The following is a 26,591-nucleotide window of genomic DNA, read 5'->3' as shown; positions in this document are numbered from 1 at the left end:
TGTGTGTGCGAATCAAGTTAGCGAGTAGCCTTCGCTATGCCGTGCTCATCCTTGACTCAAAATACTAAAATATTTTGTTTTTCAAATAACCTCACCAAAGCAGCTCAGCATCTGATAGCATAAATCGTCGCTGACCTGTGGAACTGTGGCGCCGCCGACGTCTCGTCTGGAGCACAAAGGTGTGCCGGAAGCGAACAAGCATCGGCACAAATTAGTTTTGTTCGAGCATATATTATAGGGAATATTTTTTCCCTTAATGGAATCAGTTGGCAACGAAGCCAAGAGATTTTTTGATCGAGAAGTTAGCCAGCAGCATCGGTAAAAGTGAGACTCACAAGCGTATACGGTGTGTGGCCATTTTTGGGCTCTGTAGCCTGCCTACACGCGTTTCAAGCATACCTTGAGGGCTATATTTTGGTCTATTTTTTAACTTTTGCCCTTAAACTCCTTTGAGTCCGCAGGTCACAGTGCGCTCACCTCATGCTGTCGTGAAACTAACCGCACCAAGGAACCACATGTAGCTTATTTTTGCATTGCCTTTCTTCAATGATCTCTTTTTATCCTATTTACTAATCATGATTAGGAGTGTTTCCCTTACCAATTACCGTCTCCTTTTCCTGAATGCCTTGTGCATAGCGTGCCTTGACCGCTGGTGACTCCTCAGTCACCGCAGGCAGCGCCATCTCTCTGGAAAAAATAATATCGCAAGGTAATCAGATATTCCAGCCCTTCCTTCAAAGGTTGATAGCTTTGCCAGAACACTTGACGGAAGCTCTTGGGCGACGTGACTTGAGGCTGGGATCGTGGTGTCAGAATTCCCCACTACCTCTGTAGTGCCTGGCACTACAATTAACCTTCGTCGTCACCCCTCGAGGCTTACTAACGCGAAAGGCATGAATAATATTGAATATCTTAAGGCATGAATAATATTGAATATCTTAAGGCATAAGGCACCGCTGGATAGCGGAAAATCATAAACGGGAACTTGCGCCAGCCGGCCCGCACCGGGCAAGGGGCTGGACGCGAGGCCGGCTGGCGCAAGTTCCCGTTTATGATTTTCCCCTTTAGCATTTACTATGTTTGGGTCGTGTGATATCATTCATTTCACAGTACAAATACTGGCCTCTGGTGACCCTCGCACGATTGCTGCCACGCTATGCTAGCCTCATCGCCACCAAGGCTGCATCATACTTCTCATCGACGCTTTTCATTTGCTCTGGCACAGCTGCATCCCAGGAGAACATCCGTTGCACAAATTTACTCGTGTCCAGACGAAATTCGCTGTTTGCGGCTTCAGTAGCCAAAGATAGAACTTAAAGGTGAACTACGAGTGAGAGCGAATGAATGAGGCCACAGTAGACCCAGCCGCAGATCTGCGGACATATTTGGGCCTGAGGAAATTATGCGTGCACATCCTTCTAAATATTCCAGCCCAATTTAAGCACAAGATTCCTCCGTTGCTGTGCACGTAGTACTGACATAACAAAGCCAGCAGCCGGTGGAAACGACGGGCGTACGGATCAGAGCAATTCGGGGCTACTGGCTTTGCCGAACGCCTCTCTGACTCGAAATAGGCGCGAACTGTGCTTTCCTGATTCCCTGAAACAGCTCAACATCTGATGGAGTTACTTATACTCAGGAGATGCTGTAGTGCACGAGCACGACGGTGGGTTCCGTTGGGCTTCTAGACGCCAGCAGTAGAGGACTGGGTACTCCGTAGAATTAGCGTAGATTCCACCCTGGGAAAGCGCAGCCGCAGCATCCCACCGCAGGCGGATTCTCGAGAATGAACGAGGTGCCACCAGGTGTGCGTATACAGTGTCCCAGCCCCTGGGGATTCTACTCTCGGGACCTCGAGGTGACAGCGTGCGAGGCCGTCAGATAGATCTATTTTGGCCACAAGATGACTTGAGTTTGCCCTTAATGGAGGTCACTAAAGAGGAGCAGCTTCAGCATCAAGTAGTCGATCGTGTTGGACAGCGTAAAGCCTGACACAGGACGCTCGCTCTACTCACGTCCCGCGTGCTACAGAAGCTCTTGCCAGAATCGAGGGTCTGTTGCTGCAGGTTGTGCGCAAGGAGAACAATTGCCAGCTAATGCGAGCCAGCCTCATGAAATAAGCACATATTTAACTTTTAGGGGAATTAACTGATTAATATTCCCTGGGGCTCTTTGATTGTGAAGTAGGCTGGCACGAGCAACGCAAACGTTACACAGTCATTCAAGTACTCGAGCACATACGGCATGTGACCATTTTTTCTTGCCTATGCAGGCTTTTACCAAATGCTAATCTGCATGGATTAGGTGAGTAAACGAATATTGTCTTCAGTGCGTCGTGAGTGTACAGGTCACCAGCTCACACGACACCGTGAGCTCGAGCGGCTCTCGCACATCAGCGATAACGTTCTACTTCGTCCCACTAGCTCCGAATTGCCTTTCTAAAAAAGCTCGTAAAATTATATTCTAATGCTTTATATATGGAAATCATTCCTTTACCGATCTGCCTCTCCTTTTGGTAGATGGTTTGTGGCTTCGGGTCTTGACTACTGGTGACTCGTCGGCGTCTGTATTCACTGCAGCCAGCACATATGTCTCGCTGAAAGAAAAGAAGCTCCACAGAGCAATAAGACACTAAAGCATTTTAATTTTGGAGGCCTGAAGAAGAGCTGGAGATATTGGAGAAATCCCCTTGGGGGCTGGATGGTGGGATCGGAGCATCGAAAGGATCGCCGCCACGTAGCGCAGTTCGGCACCACTTGTCTAGCGCACACACTACAACCAGTGACCGTTGTCAACGGATCCTACATGCCTTAACTCTCTTTTCTTCCTTATTTTGTATCCGTGCTCGGTCTGGTTGATTTTTTGTGTATCGCTTACTTGCCAACACAAGCCTCCTTTTCCAGAATGGCTCGCGTAGGCTTGTTAACTTGCTATGCTGGACTGATGGCGAGTGTGGCCGCACCGAACTTCTCATTAGCTCTTTCGCTGCGCTCTGCCGCAGGAATCTTTCAGGAAAACCGTCTTAGTTCAACACTATATGTGTCCACTGAGAAGACGCCGCCAACAGCGGAAGATAAAACCAATGGTGAACAAAGAATGAGAGCGGCAATCAAATGATGCTAGGCTAGACCCAGCCACAGTCTGATTTGTGGAGATATGCGGGCCTAGGAAGGTCATGCTTGCACGTTATGATGGCCGCAATTCATCCCAGTGCAATGACAAATCCCTGTGCTGGAGGGCGTGCCAGTGGCGCTTTCACGCAATTTTGCCCACGTACTCCTCAGACTTCTACCGCATGGCCCAAAGGAAGCAACATCAACAACTTAGGTGCATCACCATTTGACTTGGACTATGTTGCCGTTCTCAGAATGCCTGACGATCATAAACACCTTGAGAACGGAAAACTTCAATGGCCTATTGACAGCGCTCGCAACGGCAGACGACGGTGAAGTGACTGCAAGCTTGGATAAAATCCAAAAGAAGACTTTGGAGAGTCCCACTGCTAAAAAAATTGCGGAAGCTCTTGCAGGTGACGATGCAACTACATGTGACCTCGCAGCAAGCGCGAATGCGGAAACGGTATGACTCTAGTATCAGCTCAAAAGTACAACGCTAGCTTCGTTCACCAGTTGCATTCTTCTGAGTCTAATGACCACTGCAGGGCAAAGTGATGATGCCGTTTTCATCTGTTTGCTGAACTGACATGTAATGCCATGACGTTGCTCTGCAGTATCCCGGACTCGTGATTCCGTTTGCATACAATACGACTTTCGACTGCAAAGCGTTAATCCGAGCTACTTACGAAGCTGGGCTCAGCCACCTCAGAGAGTCCGTCACTTATTTCATTTTATTTGCCCCGACCATTCTCAGCAGTAGCTGTGTAGCTGGGCCTCTTTGCTTGTTGCTCTGATGGAGTTCTATGTTTGCTTAAGCATGCACAAGGTAGACGATCGTCCCAATCGTTGTTTCCTTTGTATTGCTCTTGCATTTCGGGTCTTCATCGCCAGTGATAAGCGTTTGAAGCTACTTATTTTAGTACCCTCTTATCTGCAACTTGTCAATAGGCTTGCCTTTCCTTTCGAATGTTTTGATTTGACGCCTGTCTCCTTTACTCCGCAGGTCGAGCTTTGACCCGTCAACAGACACATATAACGTTACACTTGCCCCATTTAATAATGTAGCGGCCAGCAATACGGCGTTTTTACTGTCGTCTAAAAGCGCCAAGGTATCATGTGCTGCCACCAAGAACTGCGAAGCCGGACAGAACGTTTTATTCTGCTACTTCATAGATCCACTCCAAACTGGTGATGCTCCATTCACGTAAGCGCTAGCCATCTAAGTGAACACTCGACAGGACAAAACGCAGAGCAAATGTAGGGATGTGCTACAACTCGCATCCATGAAATTTTAAGGATGGAGTCTCAAGGCGCAATAACGGTCACTGTATCTTGTCGCTTACAGAACTGAAGTCTACAATGCTCTCTGGGGAGTGGGCAAAGGTGCGGCGTCTATCTTGGTTCCCAGCGTCTCAACTGCTCTCTTGTCCCTCGCCTTGACCATTCTGACTTAAGCTCGACGCACAAACCGCAGAGCAGCTACTGGGTGAGACGCCAAGGCTCTGCAGATTTCGTGGAAGGCATTCCTAAGTTGTTTAGAGGCAGGCTCTTGAGCTCAAATGCTGCTTACTGCAAGCGATTGATGAAGGGGAGCTTCGACCAAGAATGTAGCATTGCTCTCTCTTCCCAACACAACTTAGCACCACTTATTTAATTTTAACTCTATGCAGTACCTACTTTTATCATGTTCAAATTCACTTCACATTGCTTATCCATGCGAAAACGCTGCAGGAGCTGCTCACTCAGTGACTTTAGACTTCGCAGTCGAGTGCCCTTTCTAAAATGTATTTCGACTTGAGGGCGGGCAAAGCCCTGTCCAGTCATCGTATTGGCAATTCGAGACTCTTGGCAACTCAAAACTTCGTTTATTGAAAGTATCCAATCGGCTATGCGTGCGGGTGCGTCCCTTTCTAGCCAGAGTGCCTCGTGCGCAAACATGACAAAGCTGTTAGCTGCACAGAGACGAAAGCTCCGACAATGTTGTACAGATACATTTCAAGTCTGCGCCTTCTTGTAGGGCTGGCTCCTTAGTTGCGAGACAAGGCATACACTTTGATGCACCTATTGCTACTTTGACGTTCACAAAGGGCAAGGATGCGTTGAGAATTTAGTTTTGAAGGCATCTGGCCTGAGAGAACTTAAAAAACGCCCATTAGCTTTGACCTGCATTCCTAATTTTTCTAGTACGCATTTCGCTCCGTCATTCTTGTCACCAGACATTTCTTGAGTGATTGCATTGTGTGCGTTCTTGCTGACACTATTATGCAATGCCAGCTTGTTTCATGTTTTCGCATTATCTGGAACCGATCCTGAGCTCACCTACGTTGCGAAAACCGATGTTTGGCGTGGGCAAAAAGGTTTTGTATTTCCCTACTGCGAAATATGGTTTACCTATCACGACTCATATGAGAATAGGCAGTTGATGGAGCTGTTTAACTCTAAATTAACTGCTCATATTCGTCGTCCCGTTCCGGACCTTCTGGAATGTCTCCCTTAGCCAGCCTCTTTTGCGTCTTGGTGCATTTTGTCCCCCATCTCCTCCTGTCCTTTGCCCCTTTGTGTTTGCTTACTACCTCTGTTTCTTATGTCTTTGCTGTCTCTTGTTTCTTTTTCTGCCTGTATTTTTTGTCACCTGTCTGCATGTGCCTCCTTTGTTTGCCTTTTGTCTTTCGTCTCTCGTGTCCTTTTGTATTTCTTGGCGCTTTTTGTCTTCGCTACTGTTTCGTTGCGTCGCCCGTCTCTTCTTTCGTCCTGTCCCCTTCCGTCTCCCGTGTCTTCGCATCTCGAGTATCAGTTTCTCTCTTGCTTCATTTTTTCCTCCTTTAGGTGGCACCTTCCCTTTTCCATTTTTTATCTCCCTTTCTGGCTTGCCGCCCAGTGTCCTGATTCCTTTGTTTCTTGTCCACTTCTGTTTCCTGTAACCGATCACATAGTGCCATTCTGGCAATTGGTTACGGGCTGGTCGCGGGGGTGACTCAAAAGTGGCTCTTTCCAAGCGGCCGTCGGGTCCAGCTTCAATCCCAGAGCTTAAAAGGACTCCTAGAGGTTCCTACCCTGCCTTGGTCACGTTGAGATTGGGCTGATGAGCAAAAGTCAAATTTGCCGCTGGCAATACCGCAGCCAAGCATTTGCTGCAATACAGCAACATTTTTCCGGCGCAGCACTGGCGTCTTCGCTCTGCTATCCACCACTTCGGTCTGTTGGCCGTGAGGACAAAGTAAGAGAGTTGAGTCGTAGCGAATAAACATACATAGAGTCTTCCAGTATCATGCTGAGCTGCTGAGTGCTTTCATCGTTTCCACCCTTTTGAAAGCATTAAAGACGCATTTCTGCATTCGAGTTTGTTTGTGGCGTGAATTCACACTTCGCAGCCGCAGGCGCCAACGCATTTTTTCATTTCAAAAGAAAGGCACACAGACGTCCTTTCTATGCGCGCCGTGTAGTGATTCGGCAATCACTAGAAGATAAGTTGAATTAAGGAAAAACCGGAGTGATGATAGAGAGGCGCCTGCGCCCCTTGCACGCCTAACCCGGTCAATCATTGCCATTTAAAAGGGTGGGCTGCATAAGCCGGCATGAACTACTACTTGTTGATGGGCGTATTTCCTCAGATACTTCTCACCGTGCGCAGCATGCTGTCCACTACTCGTGAGACAGAAGCATCTCATTAAGCTAGGAGCTGCGGTAATGCTCAAAGGGCTTTGTTTGCTTCTCTTCTCCAGGGCCTTATTCAGGCGGTAATTTGAGAATTAAGATCCATTTAGCATTATAATCCAATATTTCCAATGCGAATTCCGCCAAGTCAATGTTTCTTCATTGAATTCGCATTGTTTGAAAATGCTATCCTGGCTTGGACAGACACCCAGCTGATTTCACGGCGAATCCCAGCTCGACTTTTTGCAAAGAACATTTCAAGTTTGCACTCCAGTACGTTGAAAAGGGACAAATGCTGCGATAGCCTACGCTAATTCGGCGCCATTGAGTTCACCTGTCCTTTTTGAAGTTAAACTGCAGTGGGCACGTATACTTTGCCTATTTGAAAAAAAGCAATCACCAAGTTTCTCATATGCAGCGAGTTCTTATGCATAGCTCAGGGTATGAGGAATGAAACTGCGTTAGAGGCTGTGTGGGCCAGTGAAGGCTTAGTTTGTTGAGTGGTTCGCTGGGAGCCGATATATTGGAAGACAATCTTGCATGATGAATCAGGCAACTAGAATATTATATAAAACGTTTGATTGCTATATTTAAGTAATGTCAATTCTTCGGCACAGTCCTTCTCAGTTACATCATAAAGGAGAAGCACCACGGCCTGCCGTGCCTGTAAACGGTCTTGCCAACTGGCCACCCTTTGAAACTTCAACTGCGCGAATCACTAGAAGCTGCTAAATGTTTAGGAGTTCTGACAAACTTCAACGGTTTGGCTTTTACAACTGAATGGGAGTGCAGCTCGTCTGGAGCAAGCCCTGCAGCGTGCCCAGTCCAGTCCGGCGTTAACAGTCTGAATACGCGTTGTTTTATTCTAAGGAGTTCAATGCACCTATCTTCAGGAACAGTCACACTCCCTTTAACATTTTTTGAAAGCATTCTAATAGAAGTTTACACCTTTGATCGGTGAGCTGGAGTGTATGCCACATTGGCTGGAGCATGGTCCAGCGATTCCTGCTGGTCTCCCTTGGCATGTGCGCCTTGGAAGACGAAATCAGTTAGCGCAAAGCAATTAGGCAACATAGATCGTTTTAACAAATAATTAAATAGTAGTGGTGGGTGCGTACGCATATTCGTGACGCAATGAGTGTTGGGATTGCTACCTTGATGAGGGGCGTCTCGAGCGCACACAAGTACTAACAACTTCTTTACGTTTTTCTGCTTCGTTCTCTACCTCCATTTCTTCTCTTAGGCCCACTGGCTTTTTCTAAGAGCTATTTGCGCTTCAGTTTTTTTCAGTTTCTCAACATGTCTCGTCTTGGGTTGCTGGCGTGCTGTGGGGGACTGCTCGCTGCAGCGGCCTCAGGGGACACTTCAGAGACAGTCACCAGTCAATACGCGGCCGTTAACCCTCACAACAACAGCCTGATTGCACGATCACTATTTGTTCAAGCAACCGGAGCTCCAAAAGCGCAGGACAAAACTGACGGTGAATCGCAAACAGTGGAACAATGCTAATGTAGATTCAGCTGCAATTTGATTTGCGGCTGCGTGCGGAGATTCGGGCGTGGGTGGCAAGCTATGTCCATTTCGAATTCCGGTGTCATCCAACATCAGTGTTGGGTGCCTTGCATCGATCCTATATATGGGAATTGTCGGAACAACAACTGCGAGTTAAATCCATATATAAGAGTGGGTGAAGGAATCCAACAAATATAACCAAGACTCTCACTGTGTTTGCCATCCGTGTGCCTTGCCATACATCTGCAGAGTGTTTGTCTGCTGTGAACGCCTTACGAACGGACGGCCTTAATTACTTTCTCCCAACTATCATCAAGGCCGAAAATGCCGAAGTATTTGAAAGCTTAGGCGAAAAAACTACTGAGGAACTGCTGAACGGAGAGGATGCCTCTCAATATTCAACTTCTGGTGGCCAAGGTAAAGACGATGTTAATTTTACCTTGGCAATTGCAGCGAAGCTCGCCGGGGCAAGCGCACAGAACTGTGATTTGGGAGAAGCAGCCAACGCAAAAAAGGTTTGGCTTATGATATAGGCACAAATAGATGCGAAACCCCCGAGCAAGAGTCAACCGCAGCAGGTGTACGTACACCGCAGCAGGTGTACGTACACCGCAGCAGGTGTACGTACACCGTTACTTAGCTGCCTCAGCTTCCTATCTTCTGAGAAACTTACGACGTTTCCATATAGGTGTATTTTTCTCGCTCATGTTTTCATGGTACGTGATGCGTTTTTCCTGTAATGACTTGCAGTATCGTGGAGTCGTTGTTCCATTCGCAGCATCTAGTAGCTTCGACTGCGGAACTCTGATCGAAGCGTCTTTTACTGCTGGACTACGCCATCTGCAAATGTCTGTCTACTTGTGTTTCGTCTTCCGTGCCCAGCACAAAATGGTCTTTAATAAGTGAAAGTCATAGCGGAGCTTTTTGATATCTATCTGAGGATGTTGCAGCGATGTGTTGACTCTGCTGCATCGTCTTGTTTATTATTGTTATTTGATGAGCAGCAATCATAGTTCAGCTTTTTTATGTTGTTTGTGTAAGGATGTTGGAATGATGTGTTGACCGTACGTGTAGTTGTTGTTCAGCCCTGTATTTGCGGTACAGTGGTCCCTGTGGCGTGTCTCTCAGCCCCCTTTCCACGCTGTCGATAGCCTCGTCAGTCTACTACTTCGCTGTGGCCCTATTGCCTTTTTCGCTCAGGGAGAAATTTATTGCGGCAAAAGGCACGTACAACGTGACAAAGGCTCCATTTAACAATGTAGCAGCCAGTAATGTCGCCTTCATGATGTCGGATAAAAGCAGCAAAATGTCATGTGCGGCCACCACCAACTGCGAAGCAGGCTATAATGTTTTGTACTGTCACTTCATAGAGTCACTTAAGACCGGCGATTCAACGTTCCCGTAAGCTTTTGCCCATGCAAGGAATGACCCAAATCTACGCATTGCTGCACATGGTTCAGGACCTCAGTTTTAAATATTAGATTGTTTTCCAACTAAACGCGGAGCCAGTAAAACCGAAGTCGGACTTTTGATAGTGCAGCTGAAAGCTGAATGTGGCATGCTTGGCACTTTCACGTAGGTGTTCTGTCTGCTGCTGTCTGCAGCGTTGAGTTATATAACGCTCTCTTGAAACGGCAGGAAGGCACAGCGTGGACCGCAGACCCTGGCTTTGTCACCATAATATTTTCTAGTGCACTGCTTCTACTGAGTGGACTTTAGAAAAGCCAGCTGCGCCGCAGCAACAGATGATGCTGCTGCACTTAACTTTTTCAACTGAATTGGAGAAGGGAGGGCGGCGAATCGGCAAAGCAACAACCACATGTGATGCAATGCCTATAGAAGTTGACACATATCGCAGTTGTCCACAGTCGCAAGGTTTGGTTTCTTGCTGCTGGACGTCTCTGCGAGTCACTTAAGGTGATCGGCTGGAATAACCTCAGGCAGGGTATCTCCACAAAGCATTTTGGTGTGGTTCTCTAATTTTTCTGCCGCCCTGCACTGTTCTCCAACGCATCGCTTGCAGTGTAATCCCATGCTGCACTGTGCGTCGTCCCAGTTTTCACGGCGTCCAAAGTGTCTCCCAGTGTGGGCGAGTATGCACTATTTCTCGAACTGGATATTTACAGCTGCGTGGTTTGTTCTTTGAACATTGCCATCTGGGCCAAATATGTTTTACTGTAAAGATCCAGACGTTTTTGTTTCATTTGTCAACCTTTTCCGAATGCACGTTCCGCGAGGGTGAAGTAGCAAATGTCTCCTCACAAATACGCGAAGCGGCTAGATGCAGACTTTGTTTTAGTGTTTTGAACCTTGTTCGCGCCATGCAAGGGATGCGTATGTGACATCAGCAATGCTGGCTTGTCTCTTCGCTGCTGCCCACCAAACCCGCTTGTGCTGTAGGTCTGTAGATCTGCCACGTAGTAAGCAAGAAAGCACTAGTGACAAGACCATCTTGCTTCCTGCTCATATGTGAAGGACAGTAACTACCAGAAGCACAATACATTATACCGAAAGGACTGAGTCGGCTGGAAGCTGAAGTGCAATGAACAGGCTGATTCAAGGGTCTGTGCTGTGAGAATTCGACGCCTTCAGGGAAGATTGTCAGCTCTCAAAGTATATCAAACGTTGGCTTTGCAAACGGCCGGGAGCATCATGTACTTCCAGATTGTATTGTGCAGAAATACTTGCTGCTCTTCATCACGGCCAAGTGTTCCTTTTCTCAGAAAAATGGACCTCAAGAGCTTCACTCTGCGTATCTACGTTGCATATTGCGTCCTCATCTCCTCCGCTCATGTCGGGCGAATTGACTCAAAAGTGACCAAAGCTGAAGCAAGACGAATGGCTCTATTTTTTTTGTCTGTGAAGGTTCCTTAGCTTTAGGAACAGTAGGGTATGGAGTTTTATTTGTCGAACCTGTATTGCAAAGCTTAAGCCTTATTCATTAGATCCCAGGGTTCCAATTTGTTCTTGAATTCCTTAGATCCCAGGGTGGCATCGCTGAAGCGCTCGCATGCGTTTTTTTGGAACGTCCTTCTTATTAAAGTAACTCCCTAAGCTTTCTTGCGAGGTGCGAAGCAAGAAGAAACCAGTCGGTCATCCTTGTCAGACCCACCACAGTTCTTGCCTATTTTGTCTGTAGCAAATGCCGTGTGATTGCCTGTACCAGTATACCTCTAATGGCATGTTTAGGGAAAGCAAATAATTTTTGCATACTGTGCCCTAGTGAGTTGTCATTTGCATTGCTCGTTTCCTGGAACCACCAAATCCTGACCAAACTTACTTGCAGGCACATGCGCATTACTTGTTCAGTTAGTGTATGCGCACAATGCGCATCGCCTTTTAAAACACTAAAACAGCTTAGCAAAGCCGAACTGCCATTCTTTTTGACCGTGCTCAGACCCATGGAGAATTTGCCAATCTACATCGACTAGCCTTCTGGCGCTGAGGGCATTTTCGAACTTTAGGGAACCTTTCATCAGTGTTTCCTGTCGCCCACAAGTCATCTTCTTGCCATTGTTTCCTTATCTTTATTCTTCTATTTTAGCCTATAGGACCACTCTCTAAAGTGCAAAATGCAGCGTACGTTGCTCCGCCTTGCAAGCAAGAAGAAGTGCATACGAACGAGGAAACACGAACCATGAGGACGGCGCTTGAGCCTCATAAGCAAAATAGGCGGCGTGACACAATTCTACCTTTCTATGCATATTTGCAGCGTTAAATTCTAGCTTTTTTGAATTCCCATTCGGCCTAATTTTAACTTCACTAGCCTGCCCAAAGCTTCTAGTGCCTTTGTTATCTGGTTTCACAGTTGAAAACGTTAGAAACATAAGCGCTGCTTTTAAAATTTTAGTTTTCTTCAGTTGTGGACTCAATGTGAAGTGACACGGCAACTATCTTGAAAAACTGCACCGCAGCCTTTCTATGCAGTGAAAACTTCTGTGGTTTCCACTATTCTCTGCTCGTTGATGTGTAGGCATGACAGCGGCAAAGCAAAACTGACGTGAAATGACGCTATTCGACTGCACTATCGAGCCACATAATGTTATCAAAGAAAGTGCAATGGGCGCCTGTGAAGGAGACTCAGCAGCTGCTGTGGTAGTTCCCTACATTTCCAGGCTCACATGAACTTACTGAATTAAGCTGATGTGAGCATCGAAACCACCAGGACGACTAAAACCAAAACACACCTTCAACCAATGCGTGCTTTGGGGAGCCATGCTGGCGGTGTATCCAGTGAATCCAAAAGTGATGCAGACACCTCATGCAGCAAGGACGTGTCGGGCGCGCCAGGTTGCACATCAAAATCTACATTACGTAGGCATGCGGGCTTTGCTATGTTCGGGCTCTCTGTTGCTTTAACACCATTTTTTTCGATGAATACGTATGCCCAATATATTCTGTATTGAAGGTCAAAGATTGAAAGGACATGATTGCTCTGGAGGCATGTACCTCAGTTTTAGCTTCCCAGCTAGTGACAGTGGTAGCCGCCTGATTGTCTATGCAAAAGCTACTTCTTCAAAAACAAAAAAAAACACCACAAGGGAAGGTGAAAGCAGCAAGTGGAACCTACACAACAGCATCAAGGCTATTAGCACATTGGTGGATGGCAGGATGCGGATAAGCAGTAGAGCAACGTTTTAAATCGTGAAAATAAGAAGATTGGGTAGGTTAGCAACGTGGTAAGATGCGGGTGCACGTGTAAAGAGGCTTATTCATGCAATGAAATACGATCGCGGAGAACCAGTATTTCAAAACGAAGCAGTGGAACAGAATATTCGCAGCAAAAGAATCACAATGGGCATGTCTCGAGGAGCAGAGGCACTTCGAGAGATGAGCAGCGAGCCCATTAGAATGCGTACGAGCTTAATGTGTGCCACTCGTAGAGCAAGAGATCGCTCATGGTTTTTCGCCTAAAGGTGTCATTACAACAACACTTTTACAATTTGGAACATAAAAACACTTTCAAACATGATTTTTGGTGCCACAAGCCAGATTGCGATATGGGAAGAAACAATTTTCAAGTAGATTTGAATTTCAGAAACTGATGATTGAAGAATGCAAGCGTGGTTTGATGCTCCCTGAAGGTACTTTGATCGCAACACTGTTTTTCTGTACAAATTGAGAAAGCACAAGTGCTGATGGAGAAGTCTAAGAACGTGGGTGCTTTCTCAGAAACAAGACAAAATATGGTCTTAAACAGTGTACTTTTTGAAAGCTGTTAATCTTTTTTAGACAGTATCGGGTAATGCCTGTTGGCTCATACTTGGTGCTGAAGCACACATTTGGCATGATTTCATTCCTGCAATGACGTAGAAATTTTGGCGATTCTCGAGCTAGATAGACCAAAATTGGACAGTATGGGCATTCAAAGAATACAATGAACACGAAAAATATGTGCGCTTCCAAGCGGTCGCTGCCGACTGAAATCGATGCTCTGAAGAGAGGTAGCATCCTTGAGCACCTTGGTTTTTGGTATTAAAATTTTTACTATTTGGGTAGTTCAATGCAGGCCGGTCTGCAAGACACCGGCATTATGCGCTTAAAGAACGCTAAGGTCGCGTCCTTTAATAGCCGGTTGCTCGCAAGATGCTTGCTGCAAAGCCTTGGATAGTTACATACCGATATAACAAGCAGCACGAATCATTTAAGCTTCAGGAACAGCTTATTACTTGTTTGCTGTCAAAATTAGCTGGCAAGCCGTGGGATTGCGGCAGTTGACGGGCCCTTGTTGACACGTCCTCCCCCAAAATTTCTAGTATTTGGCCCCCTAGAAAACATTTAAAATATTTCACAGTCTTTGATTTGGCATTTAAGGAAGATCTAGTAACTATCTTCTGTAAGAACGACGATCGTGGTGCCCGTCGTCGGTTCCCCCTCCTCCCTGACCTGAATCAGCCTCTGATAGACACAATTCCGGCGTCTAAAAGCTATGATTTCACGTTATATGAGTTTATTTATTAATTACATAAGGCTACTTCATTCTAATGCTAGCACTACCTTTGGATCATTGTTGGCACATTGTCACATGCGGACTGGTTTCCTTGCGATCGACCGGGCAGCTTAAGCGTATCACGATAAAAATGAAATTTTGCGGGTATAACATAGAACACAAATGAGTAGTATGTTTAACAAAGGAAAGAAAGGTTATAGTGCAGTCTCACGGCGATGCATGAAGAAGCGCCGCCAGAATTGGGAACTGGTTGAGAAGAGGAGACTACTGTTCCCGATGCTTTTATGCACAGCCCATCCCAGCGGGTCCTAGTTTCCTTCGCTGGCTACGCGTTCATTGGACCCATTCGTATTGCTCTTATATTATTTTGTGTCATTATTTCTCAAGATTCTCTCTATAGCTACCATGTATCGACCTGGTCTGTTGGCTTGTTACACTGGCCTGCTCACAGGAGCAGCCACAACGAATTTCTCAGTGGCCATCAGGAACCACTCTGCTCCTACTAATCCCCATAACAACATCATGGACACAAAAGTTTCGTTTATTCAAGCTGTTCCAGTTGCCATCGAGGCCGTCGATGCAACTAAAGGTGACCTGCAAGCGCAAAAAATGAGAGAATGATACTAAGCCAGCGTCGGCTGTGTTCTCACTTTTGTATCTTTGGGTACATTGGTATCTTCACGATGCTTGTTTATTTGAACTGTCCTCTGCTGCGCTTTCTCTCAAGCTCTACGTTCTCGTAAACAACTTTATTTGCTCCAGCACAAGACTGGTGTTCAGCTCCCAAGTAGCAAGGAAAGGACGTCATGCAAAGCGTGAAATATGTAAGTTCCTTCACAACCTGCTGCATTTCGGGTGCCGTTTTTGGAGCGCTTCAGTCTGTCTGCCCACGATGAACATGTTGAGGGTGCTTAACCTTCGTGATCAGTCGTTAGAAGCCCTCGAACCAGACACAGATGAACCAACTGGAGATGCGGAAGAAGATGTTTCAAAGTCAAAGGCAGCACTTGAAGTCGCAAAAGAGCTAGCAGGGACCGATGCGGCGACCTGTGAGACGGGAGCAACGGCGAATGCAAAAAAGGTATGGCTTTGTATGTCAGCTTAAGTAGAGTACACATGTCCGAGACGCAAAAAAATGTTAAAAGCACAGTTTCATCAGTCTGTATGTATGAGTGGCGTCTGATGCTGTGATGCTTTTTACTGCAGTACACTGGGCTAGTGATTCCATTCGAATACTCCACAGCCTTTGACTGTGGAGCGCTGATCCAGGGCCACTTTGCCGCAGGATTGAGCCATATACAAGAGTCTGTCATTCTCCAATTTTCTTTCTTTAACCTACAATTTGCTTGTGTGAATCCAGGTTGCACGCTTTTGTCCATTGCTGAATCGAATAGAGGATGAACGAGCGTGTTTGCAGCGCTTCTTGCAAACAACGCTCGTTCCTTCTCCTGTGTCGCGGTCATAACTCGAAAGTCACGGGACAAGCCACACGTCACTCTGTCTGGCTGCTTCTTTTTACCCGTTAGTACCTTCGCCAAATATGCTGTGCTTATTCAGATCAAACTTTGCCCCGGCGACTGGTAAATATGACACTGGGAGCGCCCCATTTGATAATTTATCGGCCAGCAATGTCGCCAACATCATGTGGAGCAAAAGCAAGACAGCGTCTTGTGCCGTCACGAAAAACTGCCGGGCCGGTCACAACGTTCTGTATTGCCGTTTCGTAAATCCAATTACAAGTGCAGACACGCCGTTCACGTGAGTTTGCCGCCACCCGCTAATACACGTTACTATGCTTTTGCAGGCATTTTCTTTGACCAAAGTGTCATACACGTGTGCGAGAACAGAATGCAGGAGGGCAGAGACGCTCGATATGGCACATCACACATAACCTTCAGCGGAAAGCGATGCGTGCTGCTGACTGCAGGACTGAACTGTATGAGGCTCTCTTGCAGCGGCAGGCCGGTTCATCATCCATTGCATTTACCAGCAGCGCCACAACATTGTTCTGCGCCGCCTTGCTCTTGTTGAGTTAGCTTTGGCGAGCATATGGCACCAGCGGGAAGGACGCAGCAGACGAGATACCGCAGGACGGGATTTTTCCATCGACGAGGCGTTGAGTCTAAATTCGCAGCGAAATTTGGCAATTTCCTAGTTTTGCTACAATTTTTAATTCTGTTCGTGCTCACCGCTTGTCTAAGGGGGATTGGCGTCATGCCGGGTATTGATTGTTCTTGTGTGAGCCTCCAACTCTGGTATAATGAACCCTACAGTGGCAATTTTAGCTTCGAAAATGCGTATATCATTGTTTTTACCGGTGTTATGCCCCCAAATATGCAACGTCGATTTTCCATGCAATCGTGTAAAAGACGTCCGAATGAAGCTATGAACAGTGTCAATTCGGCCCGCAGCACGTATGTAAAGTTGGATCCGTCCTACGGCGATTTAGAGCTCTAACACCCTGAACCTTGTTTTTTTTGCGCATAGGCGCAAAGGCACATATATATATATAGACGCGTATATGATCATCAGCAAAGTTCTGCAAACCGTGGGCATCAGGCGTCTAAGTTCCTGGTGATCCCTGCGCCAGAAAGTGCTAAGCATTATGTTTTGAAGCAAACTAATCAAGGCACATTCATCCCAAAGTGAATTGCGCAAAAATGGAAGTACTCTAAATGGCACTGCCCTCGCTGTCTACAGCTGCTCTGAACCCAAAAGTTTTAGGCATGTCTAAAGCGCGTTAAGTATTGACTCATCGCTTCAGAGAGGTATCCTGCAAGGTCTGACATCAATGGGACTGCAACATATAACTTACAGGGAAGAGCAGCCCAACAGCACCATACGTTAGCAATTGTTGCGCAGAAATTCACAGCGTGGGCCATGACAAATGCGTGCAAGTTCATTAAAAGCATTTCACCATCGCTTAGCTTTGCTCCGCTACAGTCAATGTTGTGCTAACTATTACAACTTGTTGGTGCTTCAGATAGGAAAAGATGCGAAATAATGACCGCATAGTACAACTGGCTGCGATAATACCGGCAAACGAGACTCGCCAAGACTACACCAATGTGAGGCATGTCCAAGCAAAATCTGCGCTACACGAATTTTAGGTGGCTGAAAGCCTCATGCCTTGCATTCTGCGCTCTTCATTATGATATTCCTGACAGTCAAGAAGCACCAGCCGTAGAACAATTTGAAGGCAGGTGGGTTGGAGCTAGATGGGTCTTAGCTCGTTGCTCGAAGCACTCACTGGATGGAACTGGTTGGGTAATGGCCTAAGAAACCTATACCCGCACTTGCGCGCAAAGCTAGGTAAAAGGACACTTTGACCTATTGCAACACGAATTCAGTTTTTCCTCTCATTCTCTCTTAAGGGAAACTAACCTTCCTTCGCATGTTTACTGGAGGGGTGCCCTCAGCGACAGATCCCGTAGCTTTAAAGCCTATGGAGCTGTACGTTTCTAAGGCTTTCACCTACACGTCCAAGCGTGCTCAGTTGTTCTCACTACCTAAGTAATATGGTGTATTTGAATGTGCTTTTACCTAGCTCATGGCTCTATCACGACCTTTACAGCACTTTCTGTGGTACTTGCATAAAGGCCAGCGCTGACCTTCGTTTGGCTCTTCACTAACCAGCCCGAAGATGTAATGGGGCACGATTGTGAACTCCATAGTCCATCGGCACAGAAGAAACTGCGCTGCACTTTCATGTGACAATATGCGCGAAGAACTTGTATAGATAGTTGCATGCAAATGTAGTGCGCCTTCTTCTGGGGAAAGCCTAACTGAAAGGGCACTGGAGGGGCAGAGAAAACACAGAAGTTGTGGTTAAATGATTCCAGTGTATCTTTCATCTTCAAATGCTGGCCGTCGCTCTATCTTGTGGGGCAGACCCAAGCGCTGTTCCCAACTACTCTTTGAACGCCCGATATCTTTGGAAACCACTGCGCAAATGTCATTTTCCATCAAAGTGCAAACAGCTAGCTAAACTGCTCTCTGCAAGGTGAGCATTGCTTGCATTGTCTGTGCCATGAAACTAATTGGCTGGCAATGCAACTCGTCAGATAGTGCAGCTGATTATGGGCCAAAGTAGACGGGTTTTGCCTACATGGATTGGAAACCTGATATACGCAATGAAATGCGGTCAGGCAAAACAGTAGCTTTTGTGGGCACAGCGCGAGTTAAAGATTTCAGCAAACGCTCGTGACGTGGCACTGCAATATGCGATCTGACTGAAGTTCTTGGGCACGAAAAGATTTCCCTGTTTCTTGTAAAATTTCCCAGTAAAAGCACTCAGAAGGAGCCACTACGGGCCCTGGAGGAAAGCGCGCTTCAAAGAGCCTCTCCTCTAGTCTGCACCTGGACAAAGCAGCAGCAGATCAATATCCCTGTTTAACTCTTCGAAGCTATTTCGGTTTTGCATTCAGATCAAGTTCAGAGCTGTTTGTCAGTTTATCAGCATCGCCTGCACTTCGCGTTTAGCGTTCTGCAAAAATGACGCCTTTTTAGGGTTTTGTCGAAGATTTAGCACGGGAAGCAAGGTGAATAATTATATCCACAAGGCCATGTCCGATTGAGGGGGCACGGATCAGCCAGATTCCCGCCCAATGTACAGAGATACGTTTTGTAATTCTACAAAATTTGTAGCTAGCATAAATGGGCTTGCCAGCGTACCTGTCTAAAGAGCTGTGCAGATAAGCATGCGCAACTGAACTGTTTTGCTGTATCGACAGCCTATGTTCTGCGGCAGCCCGTGAGCGTGCAGGAAAATGTTTCCAGCCTTGCTCACTGTTGATCATAAAAAACAAATAATTTTGAAGAACTTCAAGCCTTTAGCCATGGAAGGTGTTTAGTTGTGATGTGAGTCGTAGGTGGCGACTCACACCGAGACCAGTGATGGTCCATCACGTGTGCGAAACGATCACATTGTGTCTTCACTGTACAGATCCACTCTGACAGCACTATCTGGTTAAAAAAAGCCCTCATGCTACAAATTTCACACAACTACCAAACCTATTTCTGTATATTGGGTGGGAATGTGGCTTATCTCTGTCCGTGCGGGCTATATACATATTTCGTATGATTACGAGACATATCTCTGTATATTGGCTGAGAATGTGGCTCATATCTGTTTCCCTTACATTTAATTCCTTAGGAAACGTGGCCCGGTGCAGTTTACTCAGCTGTTACATTCTAGTTGGGAGCTAGCTAGGTCGGTGTTGCCACGGTACGGCTATGGGCATTCTGACTGGATTCCAGGCAGTCGACAAGACAGCTTAAGGGCATCAAAATAAAGTTGAAATTCATCACCTAAATCTGAGAACAGATGTAAGTAGCTTAATAGTTACAAGAATGACTGTCATAGTGTTTATGCTTCATGGAACAAAACTGGCAATCGGATAAAAACAAGGGGGACTGCTGTCCCCGCTGTGTTACACACCGCCCACCCCGCTGGTTCCTAGTATCCTTCCTTGGAAAATCAGTCTCTGACCGCATTTAGCCCACTCTTTCTGTTGAATTTTCTAGTAGTTCCTCCTCATTTGCTCCATTTGCTACCCACATGTATCGGCCCGGTCTGTTGAATTGCTACATTGGCCTGCTCGCTGGAGCAGCCACAGGCAACTTCTCAGCTGCAGCCATCACTCGCTCCGCCAGCACTAATCCCCATTATGCCATTTTGGAAACAGAAACCGCTTTCCTTCAAGCAGCTGCAACGACTGTAGAGGCCATGGACGCAACTACAGGTGAGCTGGAGGATGGAAGGGAGAACGATACTAAACATCCGTCAGTTGTGTCTTCATCTATGTATTTTTTGACATGCTGATCTTTTCATGGTGCGTGCATATTCATTTGTATATTTGGGCTTTACCACACCTTCTCTGCAGCTTTTCCCGCTGGTGCATAACTCCACTTTCGCCAGCACAGTCACCTCTTAAGTAACGTGTAAAGGTCTGCTTTGTAAACTTTTTCACAGCTTGCTTGATTTCGTGTGTCATTTGTGGGCTGCTTCAGCTTGCCTGCCCACCATGAACATGCTGAGGGTGCTTAACCTTCGTGACCAGATGTTAGAGGCCCTCGAACCAGAGACTGAAGGAGTGGGCGAAGAAGAAGACGGAGAACCTGAGATAAAATCAAAGACTGCGCTTGAAATTGCGAAAGCGCTTGCAGGAACCGATGCGGATACCTGTGACGCAGGAGCAAAGGCGAATGCACAAGAGGTACAGCCAGTTTCAGTATGCTAGGTATATCCGAAACTGGTTAGAAGCAAGAGCATAAACCTATTCGTCTGTATGCATGAATTGTATCTGATCTTTTGCTGGTGTTTCACTGCAGTATACTGGGCTTGTGATTCCATTTGAACACTCCACAGCCTTTGACTGTGGATCGCTGATCCAGGGCCACTTTGCCGCAGGACTGAGCCATATACAAGAGTCGGTCTCTTTCCACTTTCCTTTCTTTGCTATTTAATTTGCGTGTTTGAATTCAGGTTGCAAATTTGTGTCCATTGCGCAATCGTCTACAGAATTAGCTCGCATTGTTTGCAGCATGACGTTTCTTTTGTTATCTAGTATCGCATTCACAATTCGGCATTCACAGGAAAGTAGGCCAGTCTCATTTTCTTGTCACCCTTTTGACCCATTAGTGCCATCACAAAATAAGTTTTGCTTACCTCAGATCGAACTTTGACCCGGCGACTGGCAAATATGACATTCAGAAGGCCCCATTTAATAATTTATCGGCCAGCAATGTTGCCAACATCATGTGGAGCAAAAGCAAAACGGCATCTTGTGCTGTCACGAACAATTGCCGGGCCGGCCACAACGTCCTGTTTTGTCGTTTTGTAGAGCCAATCACAGCGCAAGACAACCCGTTCACGTGAGTTAGCTTCCACCAGCCGATAGAGTTCGCCATATCTCCTGTAATTTTTTTCTCTGGCCGAGGAACTCGACAATAATCTAGGAGCAGAGTTGAGGAGGGATAGAAGGCTCAAACTGGCACTTCGTAACCTTCAGTGGCCAATGATGAATGTTGTTGACTGCAGGACTGAACTGTATGAGGCCCTCCTACAGCGGCAGGCCGGTTCATCGTCCGATGCACTTACCAGCGTTGCCACAACACTTTTCTGCGTTGCCTGGATCTTGTTGAATTAAGTTTGTCAAGCGTATGGCAACAGCTGGAAGGACCCAGCAGACGAGACACCGCAGATCGGGATCCTTTCACTGACATCCTCTCCTCCGGCGAGGCGAGTCAAAAGTGTAACAAAAATGCCTTCGGGTCTGGATTCGCAGCGAAACTTGCCCTTTTCCTAGGATTTCTTCCCTTGTAAATTCTGCCGTCTCATTTGTTATCTAAGAAGAATCAACATTATTTCAATCCTCCGACTCACGTTTACTGAACCCTATTATGCTAACTTTTGCTTCGAAAACCTGCACATCAATTTCTATTTCGGTATTCGCGCCCTGCATGCGCAACAAACATTTTCCACGCAGGCTTGTAGGAAACGCTCAAATGAAGCAATGAGCAGTGAATTACGCGTACCGCATACATCTACAGCTGGGCCCCTTCCACGACAGTTTACAACTGTGAAATCATGCTCCTAGCTTTTTGCGAATACACGCAGACATGCATATATATATATATATATATATATAGACTCGTGTATATATCAGCACAGGTCTGCAAACCGTGAGCAGTAGTCGTCTTCAGAGGCCCTGATTATCCCTGCCCCGACAAATGTTATGCACAATGTTTTGAAGCAAACTGAACAAGGCTGATCGATTCGTAAATGACTTGCACAAGAATGGGAGAATTCCAAATAGAACTGTGCTCGCTGTCTTTAATTCCACTGCATAGGCATACCTGCAACTCACAAATATTGACTCGCCAATGTTCTGAACCACCTAAAATTCGTGTAATGCAAATTTCGCGTGGACGTGTCTCACACTGGTGTATTCGTGGCGAGCCTTTTTGTATTCTAGTATCACCGCTGCCAGCTATAGCACATGAGCATCCGCGTCTCTATCTGAGGCACCAGCAGGTGTTGCTTCTTAAAATATCTTTGACTGCAAAGGGGCAAAGCTAAGACGCAGCGAAATGCTTTCAAAGAATTTGCACGCACTTCTCATGCGTGCCCTTGCCCTTCCTTCTCAACAACTTCCGGATGTGGGCTTCTGTTGGGCTGTTCCTCCCTGACAGTTATATGTCGCAGTCCCGTTTATGTCACATCTTGGTTACCTCTCTGAAGCCCCCCTGTCTTGCATTTCGCACTCTTCATTACGACATTGCACACATTTGCGACGCATCAGCCTCAAGACAGTTTGGAAGTGGATGGGTTGCAACTAAATGAGTTTTAACTCGCAGTTCCCACACTCACCGGATAGCTACAGTTGAGTAATGGCCACCGAAAGCTACATTTGCACCTGCGCGAAAAGCTAGGTAAAAGGACACATTTCTTCCCATTGCAAGACGATTTCAGCTTTTCCTTTCATTCCTTTTAAAAGGAAACTAACTTTCCTGCGCATGTTTACTGCAGGGGGATCCTCAGTGATAAATCCCGTAGCTTTAAAGCCAAAGGCTATGGAGCTCTATGTGTCTACAGCTTTCACTTACACACCCAAGCTTGCCCACTTCTTCTCACTACCTGCGTAATTAAGGTGTATTTGAATTTGCTTTTGACTACCCTGTGGCTCTATCATTGCCTTCACGGCTCTTTCCGTTATGTTTGCATGGAGGCCAGCGCTGGCCTCCCTTTGGCTCTTCATTAACCAGCCCGAAGACAACATGGGGCACGACTGTGGAGGCCAAAATCCTTTCGCATGGAATAAACTGCACTGCGCATTCATGTGACAGTCTACTCGAAGAAATAGAACAGATAGTTGCATGCAAATGTAGTGTATTTACCTTTGGGGTAAATCGGACTGAAAGGGCATTGGAGGGACAGAGGCAACACAGAAGTTGTTACTGAATGATTCCACTGTTCCTTTCACCTTCAAATGCTGGCCATCGCTCTATCTCCTGTGGCAGCATCAAGCACTGTTCCCAACTACTTTTTGAACGTCCGATGTCTTTGGGAACCGCCATTTAGATTGCATCTTCGATCAAACTCCAAACTGCTAGCTAAAGGGCTCTCTGCAAGGTAAGCGTTGTTTGCATTCTCCGTGCCATCAAATTAAATGGCCGTATTATTCGTGCCATTAAATTAATTGACTGGCAATGCGACACTTCAGACAGAGCACGCGATTATGGCCTAAAGTAGATAATTTTTGCCTACACGGATTGGCAAGCTGAAATACGCAATGAAATACAATCAAGAGCAACAGTAGTTTCTGTGGGCACAGCGTGAGTTAAAGATTTAAGCAAACGCTCGTCACCGTATCCCACTTTAATCACCTATTGCACTCTGACTGAATTTCTTGTGCAAGAAAAGATTTCCCTGTTTCTTGCAAAGCTTCTCAATAAAAGCACTCGGAAGGAGCCACTATGGGCCCTGGAAGAAAACTCGCTCCAAAAGTCCTCTCCTCTAAGCTGCACCTAGCAGCAGCAGATCAACAACGCTGTTCAACTCTCGAATATATTTCGGTTTTGCATTCACATCCAGTTTAGGGGTATTTGCTAGTTATCAGCATCACCTGCGCTGCACTTAGCGTTCCACCTTCGGCAAAAATGACCTCGTGTTAGGGTTTTGTCGAAGATTTAGCAGAACGGAATAAGTATATAGACAAGGCCACGTCGGGTTGAGGGAGCAGGTTAACGGGAGTATAGATGAGCCAGACTCCTGCCCAATATGCAGCGATACGTTTTGTAATTCTACAGAATTTGTAGCTAGCATAGATGGGCTTGCCAGCGCACCTTCCCGAAGGACCTTGCAGACGAAGCTTGTGTGACTGAACTGTTTTGCTGTATCGACCGCCAATGCTCTACGGCAACTCGTAAGCAAGCAAGAAAATGTCTCCAGCTTCGCTTGAAATTGATCATGAAAAACAAATAATTTTGAAGAACTCCAAGTTTTCAGCCGCAGCAGGTGTTAGGTTGTGATGTGAGTTGTACTGAAACCGAAACCAGTAATGGTCCATCACATGTGCGAAACGATCACATTGTGTCTATACTGTAGAGATCCACTCTAAGAGCATTATCTCGTTGACTGCAGAACTTATGCTACAAATTTTGCGCAACTACAGAACCTATTTCTGCACATTGGCTGGGGACGTGGCTCTGCCTGTGCGGCCTCAAGCTACAAATTTCGTTTAATTACAAATCCTATCTCTGCATATTGGCTGAGAATAAGGCTCATCTCTGCTTCTCTTACCCTGAGTTCTCTATTGGACTTGCTGCCTTATCCATTTTAGTCGGCTATTTCATTTCATTTGGAGAGCTAACTAGGTCGATGTTCCTACACTGTGACTAGAGGCATTCCGACTGGTATCCTCGCAATCGAGAAGGCAGCTTAAGAGCATCACCACGAAGTTCTAATTTATCAGAAGAATCTTAAAGTAAGTACATGCAAGGAATTTTATGCTTAGCAGAAGGGCAGTCACGGTGCTTATGCTTCAACGAGCAGAACTGGCAGTCAGATAAAAGCTAGGGGGAGCCCTGTCCCCTCTGTGTAACACACAGCTCATCCCACTGGGTCCTAATTTCGTTCATTGGCAACTCGCTCTCTGCCCTCATTTCTGCTACGCATTATGCCGGCTTTTTTCGCAGTTCATAATCATTTGCTTCATTTGGTGCCCGCCATGTATCGGCCCGGTGTGTTAACTTGCTACATTGGCCTGCTCGCTGGAGCAGCCACAGGCAACTTCTCAGCTGCAGTCATCACTCGCTCTGCCAACACTAATCCCCATTATGACATCATGGATACAGGGAGTGCCTTGATTCAAGCTGCTACAACGGCTATAGATGCCGAGGACGTAACTGCAGGTGACCTGCACGGGAGAATAGGCGTTTCTAAGGTGCCTGCATATTTGCCTGTATATTTAGACTTTACTTTACCATGCCTTCTCTGCAGCTTTTCCCTCTCGTGTATAGCTTCACTTGGGCCAGCACAGGTCTGGTGGTCATCTCCTAAGTAATCTGTCTAGATATGATTAGCGAATTTGTTCACAATTTGCTCGATTTGGTGTGTCATTTGTGGGCCGCTTCAGCTTGTCTGCCCACCATGAATATGCTGAGGGTGCTTAACCTTCGTGATCAGGCGTTAAAGGCCCTCGAACCAGAGACAGGAGGAGCAAGTGTAGAAGAAGGAGAAGGAGAAGAAGATCAAGAGGAGCTTACAAAATCAAATACAGCTGCTGATATCGCAAAACTACTAGCAGGGACCGCTGCGGAGACCTGTGAGAAGGGGGCGACAGCGGATGCAAAAACAGTATGGCTTTCTATGTCAGTTGCAGAAGACGAGATATGTCCGGCAATGATTAGAAACCCATAGTCTTATTTGTGCGTATGCATAGGTACTATCTGATCGTGTGGTGTCGTTTTACCGCAGCACACTGGGCTTGTGATTTCTTTCGAATTCTCCGCAACCTTTGACTGTGGATCGCTGATCCAGGGTCACTTTTCCACAGGACTGAGCCATATACAAGAGTCTGTCTCTTTCCTTTTTTGTTATGTAGTTTGCTCGTTTCAATTCAGGTTGCAAGTTTGTGTCCATCCCGCAATCGTGTGGAGAATTGACGTGTATTGCTCGAAGCATGACTTTTCTTTTGTCTTCTAGTATCGCGGACACAGCACCAAAATCACGGAAAACTCTTCTTTTCATTTTTTGGCCATCCCTTTCCACGTCTTATTTGCCATATGCGTCGCTTACCCAGATCAAACTTCGACCCGGCTACAGGCACGTATGACACTGGGAAAGCCCCATTTGATAATTTATCGGCCAGCAATGTTGCCAACATCATGTGGAGCAAAAGCACAAAGGCGTCTTGTGCCGTCACGAAAAACTGCAAGGCCGGTCACAACGTTCTGTATTGCCGTTTTGTAGAGCCAATCACATCGAAAGACAAGCCTTTCACGTGAGTTCGCTTCTTCCCACCGATACGCGTTGCTACACTTTTGCAGATTGCCGACATTTGTTTTGACCAAAGAACCAGACAGGTATGCAAGAACAGAATGCAGGAAGGCACAAAGGCTCGACATGAAATTTCGTGACCTCCAGTGGCCGATGATGCATGCTGCTGACTGCAGGACTGAACTGTATGAGGCTCTCTTGCAGCGGCAGGCGGGTTCATCATCCATTGCACTTCCCAGCATTGCCATAACATTTTTCTGCGCCGCCTTGCTCTTGTTGAGTTAATTTTGTCAAGCATATGGCAACGGCAGGAAGTACCCAGCAGACGAGATGCAGGAGGTCGGAATCCTTTCAC

The 26,591-nt window shown here is 46.5% G+C and overlaps 5 protein-coding genes across 5 annotated transcripts; all 5 read left to right on the top strand.

Moving 5' to 3' along the window:
* Positions 1–2,904: 2,904 nt before the first annotated feature.
* On the top strand, positions 2,905–4,570 carry ENH_00010200 (SAG family member; the record flags this gene model as incomplete). The annotated part of the gene is made up of 5 exons (XM_013584095.1): positions 2,905–3,085; positions 3,368–3,579; positions 3,731–3,828; positions 4,120–4,320; positions 4,462–4,570. The coding sequence occupies 5 exons, from the start codon at positions 2,905–2,907 to the stop codon at positions 4,568–4,570; spliced, it is 801 nt and encodes a 266-aa protein (XP_013439549.1).
* Positions 4,571–8,069: 3,499 nt separating this feature from the next.
* Positions 8,070–10,001, top strand: ENH_00010190 (SAG family member; the record flags this gene model as incomplete). Its single annotated transcript, XM_013584094.1, has 5 exons — positions 8,070–8,250; positions 8,532–8,797; positions 9,033–9,130; positions 9,483–9,683; positions 9,887–10,001. 5 exons carry the CDS (start codon positions 8,070–8,072, stop codon positions 9,999–10,001), a joined length of 861 nt encoding a protein of 286 aa, XP_013439548.1.
* A 4,636-nt stretch (positions 10,002–14,637) lies between these two features.
* On the top strand, positions 14,638–16,268 carry ENH_00010180 (SAG family member; the record flags this gene model as incomplete). The annotated part of the gene is made up of 5 exons (XM_013584093.1): positions 14,638–14,821; positions 15,111–15,313; positions 15,439–15,536; positions 15,790–15,990; positions 16,160–16,268. The coding sequence occupies 5 exons, from the start codon at positions 14,638–14,640 to the stop codon at positions 16,266–16,268; spliced, it is 795 nt and encodes a 264-aa protein (XP_013439547.1).
* A 3,524-nt stretch (positions 16,269–19,792) lies between these two features.
* Positions 19,793–21,383, top strand: ENH_00010170 (SAG family member; the record flags this gene model as incomplete). Its single annotated transcript, XM_013584092.1, has 5 exons — positions 19,793–19,976; positions 20,245–20,450; positions 20,566–20,663; positions 20,908–21,108; positions 21,275–21,383. 5 exons carry the CDS (start codon positions 19,793–19,795, stop codon positions 21,381–21,383), a joined length of 798 nt encoding a protein of 265 aa, XP_013439546.1.
* A 3,582-nt stretch (positions 21,384–24,965) lies between these two features.
* On the top strand, positions 24,966–26,521 carry ENH_00010160 (SAG family member; the record flags this gene model as incomplete). Its single annotated transcript, XM_013584091.1, has 5 exons — positions 24,966–25,149; positions 25,374–25,594; positions 25,715–25,812; positions 26,040–26,240; positions 26,413–26,521. 5 exons carry the CDS (start codon positions 24,966–24,968, stop codon positions 26,519–26,521), a joined length of 813 nt encoding a protein of 270 aa, XP_013439545.1.
* Between the last annotated feature and the right edge of the window lie 70 nt (positions 26,522–26,591).

This window comes from Eimeria necatrix, genomic scaffold (assembly GCF_000499385.1).
Source record: "Eimeria necatrix Houghton genomic scaffold, Enh_scaff12, whole genome shotgun sequence".
Classification (NCBI taxonomy): Eukaryota; Apicomplexa; class Conoidasida; order Eucoccidiorida; family Eimeriidae; genus Eimeria; species Eimeria necatrix.
The sequence above is the reverse complement of the archived record's forward strand: the minus strand, read 5'-3'. Positions and strand labels throughout refer to the sequence as shown.